The 10,674-nt window shown below is 43.8% G+C and overlaps 1 protein-coding gene across 1 annotated transcript; it reads right to left on the bottom strand.

The window, feature by feature from the left end:
* Nucleotides 1–5,562: 5,562 nt before the first annotated feature.
* On the bottom strand, nucleotides 5,563–10,470 carry LOC144707004 (F-box/kelch-repeat protein OR23-like). The gene is made up of 3 exons (XM_078580118.1): nucleotides 9,842–10,470; nucleotides 8,318–8,665; nucleotides 5,563–6,026 (listed from the first exon to the last, which is right to left on the bottom strand). Exons 1-3 carry the CDS (start codon nucleotides 10,387–10,389, stop codon nucleotides 5,738–5,740), a joined length of 1,185 nt encoding a protein of 394 aa, XP_078436244.1. The 5' UTR covers nucleotides 10,390–10,470; the 3' UTR covers nucleotides 5,563–5,737.
* Between the last annotated feature and the right edge of the window lie 204 nt (nucleotides 10,471–10,674).

Genomic DNA, 10,674 nt, shown 5'->3' with positions numbered 1-10,674 from the left:
CCACCAAGGGCCGCCAGCGATCGCGGGTCACCAGAGCCGCCTAGGGCGCCCACGCGCCGCGCTACCAGCGGCCGCCCACGGCAGCCAGCAGCGTCCCGCGGCCGCCTGCGACCGACAGCAGCCACCAGCGACCGCCCACAGCCGCCAGTAACCGGCAGCAGCCGCCAGGGACCGCCAGCAACCGCCCACGGCCGCTAGCGACCGCCAGCAGCCGCCCACGACCGCCGCGACGCCGCAGCGCCGCGACGCCGCCGCCAGCAGTCGCCCACGGCCGCCGCGACGCCACGGCCGCCAGCAACTGCCAGCAGTCTCTAGCGACCACTAGCGACGCCCACGGCCGCCGCGCGCCGCGGCTGCGGCCGCCCTCGGGCGCCAGCGACGCCAGCAGCCGCCAGCGCCGCCCTTGGCCGCGCACCGCCACGGCCGCCAGCGCCGCCGCCGCCAGCGGGCCGCGACCGCCTACAACGCTTCGCGACCGCCTCGATGCGCGACGCCAGCGGTGACCGCAGCCGCTAGGGCCGTCAGAACCGATTGCGGCTGTCCGGCCGATCGCGGCCGCCCAAGCTGCCCGCCTCCGCCAAGGCTGATCGGGGACGCCATCACTTGGACGCCCGATCCACAAACCCCCCCTGGCCTTCCGGCTGCTGTTCCCTCAGAGACGCTGTCCCCTCCTACGGGTGCCCCTTAGTTTCCCTTTGGACGCCTTGCACCTGCCCACGGGTGCACTTCGGCCATCTCCTGCATCCTGTCCCAGCTGATCGGGATACTGCTGCCGCACCGTGTCGCTCGCCTTTTACGGGTCGAAGACGATACCCCGAGCCTATCATTCCTGGTACGCTCTCTGACTTTTCCCATCGGCATTATATTATTTCTTTCAGTACCTCCGAACGTCTTCTCCACCGCCGGGGTTAGAATAGTGATAGATAGGACTCACATTCTGAGGGTTAGGATTTCCTCCGGGACGACCTTGGTTGGGACTGTCGAGGGTGTGTGCAAAAGCGGCAGTAGCCGAGCTCGCACCGTCGGCCTTCGACCTGACAACCGGATCATCGGGAGCCTAGTGGCATTACTAAGTCCTGCTTGCTGTAGCCTAGTGGGTGTTGGTACGTGACGACACCGAATTCATACTTCTCATAGATTTTATTGTCGCATCATCATTACATGACATCGTCATTACTCGTCCCTGATCTATGATATGACTGCATTAGCCCTCCTTTGGTGTAACACGAGTCGTTCTATCTGAGAACCTGATCGTGTTACATCACTCTCTCTTCCTATTCCTCTCTCTCCCTCTACCTCTATCTCTCTCTCTCCCTCTGCCTCTGTCTCTCTCCCTCTCTCTCCCTCTCTCTCGCTCCCTCTCTCACTTTGTCCGTCTCACACTCTCTCGCTCCATCACTCCCTCTGTCTCTCTCACTCTCTCTCCCTCACTCTCTCCCGCTGTCTCTCTTACTCTCTCTCACTCCCTCTCTCCATTTGTCTCTCTCTATCCCTCTCTCCCTTTGCTTATCTCTCTCTCTCCCTTTATCTCTCATTATTTGGTGTTTTACCTATCGTTGTCGGTCCAGATTCATCATCATCACCATTCGGAAAGGGAGAGCGAGATAAGTGAGGTGGTGGAGGAGAGAGGGGGAGTGGAAAGGATGGACAGAGACTTATTCAGGCATGGTGTCCATGAAAAATCTGAAGAGATTATGAAAGGTATGAAATTGAATATTTCAGAAATGTGACTGAACGGACTATCGGTCAGAATCATCCCATCGAGCAACAATCATCACTCGTCTAAAAAATAGTAGTGTCAATATTGTAGAAAACAATTAGGCTAATGACATATTCAAGACAAAGCTACGCGTTTGCCCATGGAACCAGATATACGTTACAAAGAAAAAACACACAAGAACCTACAAGTTGACATGGATATTAAGACAAACCTACAAGTTGACACTGATATTAAGACAAACCTACAAGTTGACATTAATATTAAGACAAATGTACAAGTTGACACGGAATGTATCAAAATAATAACGAGATAGTAAACTCTAGAAAAATAATGCAATGTCAGGAATTATTCAAACATAAAAAGAATACAATCCCAGGTCTGGTCACAACATTTATGAATTTAGCAATGATAAGATCTGATATTAAGGTAAAAAAGGAGCAAACAATGTGAAAGTTTTGTAATCAAACTCAAGTGGAAATACTAAATAGTAGATCAAGAATGTAATCCCAGGATTTCTTTGAAGGAGAAAAAAGAGGAATGCAATTCCCAGTTGGATCATGTCATTTCTGAATTTAGCAATGGTAAGAGATGAAATAAAGATATATTTAACAGTGCCGTGGTGGCACACACGACCATGCCTCACCACCAGACATGACAACACCACTTGAGGAGGAAATGACCTGTGTCATGACAGGTCACCATCGTCAACCTTGGACATGAGATCTGAGTTTCATTTATAATTAGATTTGATTTATGAATTTGTTTTCAAATTTCTAGTTATCTTGTCTTTCCTCCAAGGCCTATGAATAGGCCAATGCTGTAATGGATCATTGGTAGTTTTAAAAATTGAATCTTTCTTTTCAAAGATTACCCTAAGCCTCCTCTATGTCGCTTATGCGGTCAATCTTTGCCATTCTTGCCGTTGAGAGGAAGCAGCTCGTCTTGTGCACCGCCTTATTGTTTGAGCATTATCTCACAATGCACACACCGTCGTTGCCTACAAGTGCCGTCCGCGCCACTATGCACCACAGAGTCTTCTGCGTGGCAACCACGCACAGTAGTGTCCTTGCGGCCTCCGCACGCAGCACGCCCCCCCCCCCCATGCCCATCGTGCCCAGCCATCTGCGCGCCGCTGACATCGTGGTCTACTTTCGGCACTACGCCAACAGAGCGTGACACCTGCATCTATGCACCCCGTTTGCCGCCCACCAACTGACCCCACTGTTGGATCTGCGTCTGGCCTTGTCGAAGTGCATTATTCCACTCCTGCCACCGAACGCCTTCATAACTTCCTGCATTGCCATATTGCACTATGCCTGCGCTAAAGGTCCATCGTTCCTTCTTTGGTGATCCACATTATTTAATCCTGTATTTTCTCGTGTGTAATTCAACTGTCGTCGGATGGTTAGTGTCTTCTCCTAGTCGATCATTTGGGATATTGGTTTTGGAGCTTTGTTTTCACTGTGGTTGTTGTAAGCTGGTCCTCCCCCCTTCGACAGAGGAAATGGGCTGCACCATCATCATTTTCTTCATATTTAAATGTTCATAATTGATCATCTTGATTTTGTGATCTGTTTTGTCCATCCTTAGTTGACCTTAGTCTACCCTATCCGCGTTAGTCCTAGTCATCATGCATCATGTCAATGCTTTTATATTGAAATGAAGAAGAAAATCAAAGAACCAATGTGAAGAAATCAAGATAATTTTCAAAACAAACGGAAAACTTGCCCTCTGCCTGCTAGAATAACACATTCAAAGGAGTGAAGAGTTCGCATTTTATATTGAGGAATACTCACTCACTCTTCGTATGAAGTGCTCTCACTAGAAAAATAGAGCACGTAACTTCTTATTTATTAACTCCTTTTAATCTAAAGATAACGTTTCATTGTAAACTCATTCACCTTGGCTTGTAAAATCGCGCCTCAGTTCAGAGTAATTCTGATGAATTATTAGGGTGTCGAAACCCAATATGATCATATAAATCAAAAGTATACATTTCATATTCCCCCATGTGACGCTCTCATAAATTGTGCCCATATATATATACATCTCCAAAACAAAACAAAAATTAACTTGTCCTGCCTTGTTCTGAAGCATTTTATCCCAAAGAAAATTGGTTTTCAACGATAGTATACTAAGGTACAGCAGGGAAATTTATACCCAGTATATTCGTATTCTGCTTAAAGGGAACATCACATGAATGCTATAGATTCATGAGGGACTAAATTTAAGAGAAATAAGATAACTGATTCATTTTGTTTAATTTCGTTGTTTTAAAACATAGGAATTTCACTTTAATCTCTCATAGTTATATTCCAAATTTCACAATGAAAAATACTTATTTTTGGTGAGGTATAATGTAGATTGACTTCTTCAACAACATAAATCATTGCTAATTTTTTTATGGATTAATCATTGTCTGAAAATTGACTGATCTAATCTCCCATTTTACCATTTTTATAAATAAATTACTCAACAATCGTGTAGCGCACATTAAATTATCGTTTATGTTTGCATATACCCAAGAAACAATTCATGTGGATTGGATGTTGTTGTTTTCCAGGAGTGAGGATATATTTTTGTGCAATGAACTGTTACATATGTTTTATGAAGTGATTGCAAAAATAAATTACACATTTTCTGCACGTATTATATTATTTGTTGTGTATTATGTACTCAGGAAGGAATAGATATTTCATGTGGATGGGAAGAAAATGTCATCCAAATGGAATAAATTGTATTACAGAAACTTTATGGGTATACAGATATATTTTATATACAGCTTTTATGCACAGATGTGTAAATTAAGTATAATGTGTAAATTAGGGGATTTTCAAATATTGCATACACAAAAACTGGTTGACTTTAGATGTGACATTTGTAAAGACAAAATATGTAAATACGTTTGTGAATAAATTAACATAAGATACAAGCTTGTGACTCTTTTAATGCTTAATGATATACGTCTGTCATATTCAAAAAAATGGTTAAGCAATAACCCTTGTGAAGATGCATGCAGATTGGCTGATGTCATCTCAGATAGAGAGTGACTATCTTCTAATTTCTCATATTGTGTTCATGCCACATGGAAATATAGAATCATTATGATATTGTAAAACTCAAAGTTAATCAGGATTTATTTAATCTGTCCAGTTATCCTTCAAAAATTCACACGTCTGGTTCAGCATTAAATCCTGCACAATTCCTTGCTTCTTCTTTTGCATAGATGGGCTATCCCCAATAAAGCAATATTATATCATAAAGAAATACAATCAGCAATTGAAATAGCATGTTCAGTATGTGAATAAACCACTGTTGATGCTAAATTTTGCCTCCTGGATAAAAAATTAAGTAATTTCCCCCTCAAGATAATGCATCACAAGTTAGGACTCTGCCATTATAGATATATATTGGGTTATTCACAAGTTGGCGTAAAAAGATTTAGAACATATGTGTGCATTAAAAATATCTAATGCAAAAACTAGTTTCTTATACAAGCACTGAACCATAAATTATGAGTCAAATTAGTTTGGTTGTCTCACTTAAAAGCCGATGGTTACCTTTGACATAGAGTCTATTGGTTGACCCTCATGAAATGGACACTTATTAATAAAATAACCGACGGGTTTCTGATGTAAGAAATTTATGTTGAGGAACGGGCAGTCTAAATTCACAAAGAAAACGAATTTGAACTCTTAACATCATATCTCCCAGCTAATGGGTGAATATTTTGAACAGTAAGTTCTCACTCTTGATAGCAATTTAATTCCATTTCACATACATCTTTCTTCCATTCCATGTTCACACGGTCATAATTAAACATATGTAGGCAGAAAAACACCAACATGAAATATTTGGATCCCTTCTAAAAATCTGTAAACTACAAAAAGTCTCACAAAGTATATACTCTACGTCCTGCAGGAATTGGGCTCTATTTCACAGGGAATGTTTCTTCACTCACTGTACACGTGATACATAATTTTACAGATAGGTGCAGAAAAACTATATTCATTGTGATCAAATCTGGATAGTGCATAAAGCTGCCATGTTAAAATTTATGGCAGAGTAAAATGGAGTGGAAGCACTCAGAAGCTTCCATATTTTAGTCATGGGGTTGTAGATCTGAATATCCAGTGAGACTTTCTTATTGGGCATTCTTCGGAGGTCTGTCGGGTCAAATGCCTGCCGCATCGGAGTCAACACGTAAAGCTCCCCATCAAGTGCAACAAACCCACAAGACTCCCCATCCGTGATGCTTCTCCTTAGCGTTGATTCTATCACCCACCGATTTTGGTCAACAATGAATCTGCCATCAGTTCACCCGTCAGTTTAAGGTACGAACACAGAACAGACAAATAATATTGCCCCATAAATTCAACATGAACTTAAGTTTTCAATTATATTCTCCAGAATAAGGTGTAATAACAGGCCTGAATTATCAGGAAGTTAATTTCTAAAGAAAACATCGTGAAAACTGTTGATGAGCAGAAGACGAGAAAATTTATGATGCATGATACAAAAATTGTAACATCGCATTACAATCTCTTCGTTGCAGTGTAAAAGATATGTTTCTACATTATGTTATGTTATGTTATCTTAGCCCTTTTACTATTCTCTTATTTCAACCCAGTGAATACTACAAAAAATAAGCCTCTTCCAAGAGTTTTTATTGAAACATAACAAAACAGAACAAAGCATCATAAAAGAACATGATGAGGTTTTGATAGCCACATAAAGAACCTGTTTCTAATGCTATGTTCTGCCATGCTGAGTTAATGGGATCATACGTCATTGACCCATTTTTTTATTTTTCTACCTAACTAATACTCACAAAATTTTAGTTTCTTGACTGATTTTTTATCATAACGTAACGTAATATCACACAACACACCATACCATCAAAATATAACACTATGATATCTTACGTTATGTTATGCTATGTAATGTTTATAAACTCCAGGAAGAAACATAATTTGTGTGAGGATTCATGGGGAAGAAATTTAAAAATGGCAGAATCGCAAACCTTAGGGTAAACAGACTTTTTCTCATTGCTTGAAACTGAATCCATTAATTATCTTAAAGAGTGATGTCAATATCTACTTCCTCACAATATCCACTCCTTGAAAATAAAAAATAGCTAAATAACCCACACATGAATCACAATTCCCCACTGACAACATGAGTAACAATCATCACATGACACTGAAAAAAAGAATTTACCAACGTTGAATCATTTTCAGTGTAAGTACAACAATAAACAGAGGTAAAATGAAATTTGGCTTTTTGAATGATCTACAGTAGTTCACAGTCCCGAGACAGGGTTCGGTACTGAATGGCACCAACCGTTGGCTCAAAGGATCTCGTAAGTGTGGCTTGTTAACCATAGGTTAGACTTAATTTTAAGTATATGTTATCTCCTCATGGATGTTGGATGCCAACCTTGATTTAGGTTTGTATTGAGGAAGGAGGTAGGGAACTGGTTGATCGAAGGGGCCAGGAATCTAACAACGATGATATCCTGGAGATGCGGTGAAGTGTGTGGATCATTGCTGGATGAGGATTGACGCGGGGCGAGAAGGAAAACACCGATTGGAAGTGAGTCTGCCTGAAGTGTCGCCTGTTGGGACCTCTTTCTCAAATCAAAACTCGGCACATCTGGGATCAAGGGCGATCATCAGAGATGTGTGAGTATCGTTTATGAATTCTGGATTGTATCTTTTTAATGGGTGCATCCTAGAGGGCGGGCTGCCATATTTAAGGGGCGACACAACCCCAAAGGATGAAATGATCAAAATGCTCCTAATTGGCAATAGAGATGAAGATAATGAGCGGCCAAGTGTTTGCAGTCAAGGACAAAAAATATCGTCATCCAGAAACTGTCATTGTCATCGTCCGCAGACGAATAATGATGGTGATCTCGTCATTCTTTCTCCCTGTCTCAGAGATTTAAAAAGAGGAAGACTGACAATAAACAATGGCTATAGAAAATTATCGCTATCAACGTCATCCTAAAATTATCGCCATGGATGACAGATGATGGTGATGATAAATATGACTGGGATGACAAGAACTCAGTCACCTTTCTGTAGTCATCATCATCCTTGATGGCAAACACTAGATCATTGGACTATATGATATTATCAATATATGCCAAACGATGTAGGGAAGTGTTCTTCCCTGACTACAACAATGGATACCTATGATTTGAATGAAAGAACCTCAAATTCGTTACTCAATGATGACTGGCTTAAACAACAGTTTTAGGCAAAGTCACCAATCAGGCCAGAAAATTTTGTTTGAAAGAAAACGGGAGCCAGAATAATTAAAAAGCAAGATAACAAAGGTTAACCACCATGGGCCTATTCATGTATGGCCCAACGCGAGTTGCAAGGAAAATATATTTAAAAAAAAAAACAAGGAAGAACAGATAATAGAAAGTAATTAATAACTCCTGTCCAGGAATCAATCAGGTGAGCATGGAAATTAAGTTGAACTCAACAAAAAATCCTACAAAGTAATCAACTGGGTGACTATGGAAATTAACTTAAAATTGAATTGAAAAAAGGGTAGGCAGAAAGAAAAGGAGGGGCAGACAACCTGAAGATACCATTCTGATCAAGCATGAATACCACGGGAACAGCTCCATTTTCTCCTTCCACAACAGCCACCGGCCCGAGCTTCCTCCTCTCTCCTTCCTCCCACATCTCCCCAATCTCTCTCCACCTCCCGCTCCTCAACCCCATCACCATTACATCCCTACAATAGATGTCAGCTCTAAATACTCCTCCCACAGTGCGATACTCCCCATAGCCGCCCGCCACCCACAACTCCTCCTCTGTCTCTCCTTCACTAACCCAACCCACACACCCAGCTCTCTCTCTAGGCATTGCTGCCACAGTCCTCCACCTTCCCGTTCTGCAATCGAGTCTCTCCACAGAGTTCAACCTGCCAGTGTTTGCCACTAGTCGATGTCAATAATGCTTGTGGATGTTGATGCCATCCGTCAAAGTCATCCAGACGAAAACCTTGGTAAAATTCTAGTTAAACAACCATCTACCTCGTCAATGAAAATGCCAACTCTCCTAGTTGGCGATGTAGTTAATTTTTTCTTCAATTTGTGGACAGTTGATGTTGACACTGATGGCCTCCTCCTCGGCAATTCAGGACATCAACATCAACCTCATTGGGAATTTCAGACATCAACGTGACGTCAACAAATGTTCGACTGTCAATAGTGATTCAAGACACCAACATCACATGCACATGTCATTGGAACATCAAAGTCAGCGTCAACATGAGCATCAATGCGACAGTGGAACATTAACATTGTAGTCAATGACACACACCAACGTCATCTGGGTGTCAACACCATCCTGAAGATCACATGCCAAGGCGAGAATATCATCATCAACGTCATTGGCAACTTTGGACATCAACATCTTAAGCAACATCACGTTCTGATGTCATTTGCCATTCAGGACGTCACCGTCATCGTCAACTACACATGACAATGCCATCGGGACATCAACAGGAGCCACGATGGGACAGTGGGCTGTTTAACATCGCAGTCAACGTCACACTCCAATACCCAATTTCAGATGGTGTCAGATGTAGACGTCAAAATCCAATTTCACTGGGCCATCAATGTAAAGTTTATGAAGATGTTGTCATCATCGTTAGACGCCAATTTCATCTGGACGTCACCGTTGGCGTCAACGTCAGACGCCAATTTCATCGGTCAATGTCAGACGCCAATGTCATCTAGACGTCAACGTCAGAGCCAATGGAATGGAGCTAACAACATACATACGTCAACGTCGATGTCAACATCAGATGCCAAGATCATCAAGATCATCAACGTCAGAGCCAATGGAATGGAGCTAAAAACATACATACGTCAACGTTGATGTCAACGTCAGACGCCAAGATCATCAAGATCATCAAGATGTCAACGTCAGAGCCAATGGAATGGCGCTAACAACATCAATACGTCAACATCATCGTCAATGTCAGACGCCAATGTCATCAAGACGTCAACGTCAGAGCCAAAGGGATGTTCCTCACAATATAAAGACGTCAACGTCAACGTCAACGGCATGGAGATGGGACGAATGAAAGTACCTGCTGCCATCGCTAGGGAACATGGCGTGGCGAGAGCCGCCGCCGGCGACGAAGATCTGATCCCCGAATCCAACGGCGGCAAAGCTGCCACGAGGGCAGATCAAGTCCCCGAGGCGGGTCCAAGCGCGGGGGCTCCCGGCGGCGAGATCCAGGCGATAGGCGGCGGCGCAGGGGACGGGACGGTCGACGGGGTACGCCCTGGCGTCGAAATGGGAGCCGCCGACGACGTAGAGACGCGTCCCGACGGCGATGGGGACGAAATTGGAGAGGCCGTAGGAGTGGGGGCTGCAGGGGATGGTGGGGAGGGGGAGCCAGGCGAGGGTGGAAGGGTCGAAGAGGTAAGGGGGGGCGAGAGAGGGGTCCTGCGGGAAGACGCAGAGGAGGTCGCGCGGCCGGCGGAGAGAGGAGAGGAGGCCGATCGGGGCGGAGAGCGCCGATCGCCATGATCGGGAGGTCGAGCGGAGGCGCCAGAGCTGGGAGATTGGCAGCGAGGCGAGGATGATGGCCGCGATGTCGTCGGGGAGGCCCGGGATCAGCCCCCCTTCCATGGCCGAGGAAGAAGATGACTGTTCTGTGCAAGATTTCGACGATGGAGTTTTAGGTGCGCTATGAACTGCTGTCAGTAACGGTCTTTGTCTTTGTTAATTGGTACGGATGACGGATGGGGAGGGATGGATAGGGGTCTGAGTAGACATGGTTGCGTTGTTATGTTCGTTTTAAAAGAACAAATAATTCGCACAAAAGAAGCGCAGAGGGCATTGTTCATTGTTCATTGTTCTTTTCCTTTTTTCAAAAACCAACAAAATTTGCACATTTGCACAGCACAAAAACAC

This window comes from Wolffia australiana, chromosome 8 (assembly GCF_029677425.1).
Source record: "Wolffia australiana isolate 7733 chromosome 8, ASM2967742v1".
Classification (NCBI taxonomy): domain Eukaryota; kingdom Viridiplantae; phylum Streptophyta; class Magnoliopsida; order Alismatales; family Araceae; genus Wolffia; species Wolffia australiana.
This window is presented reverse-complemented; position numbering and strand designations above follow the sequence as displayed.

Bases quoted from the DNA above. Each gene is read 5' to 3' on its own strand.
- LOC144707004 (XM_078580118.1), bottom strand. From the start codon at position 10,389: ATGGAAGGGGGGCTGATCCCGGGCCTCCCCGACGACATCGCGGCCATC. The intron at 8,666-9,841 runs GTACTTTCATTC...AAACACTGGCAG, and splicing joins TTCCCTAGCGATGGCAGCAG to GTTGAACTCTGTGGAGAGAC. The intron at 6,027-8,317 runs GTTGTCTGCCCC...AACTGATGGCAG, and splicing joins GATCAGAATGGTATCTTCAG to ATTCATTGTTGACCAAAATC.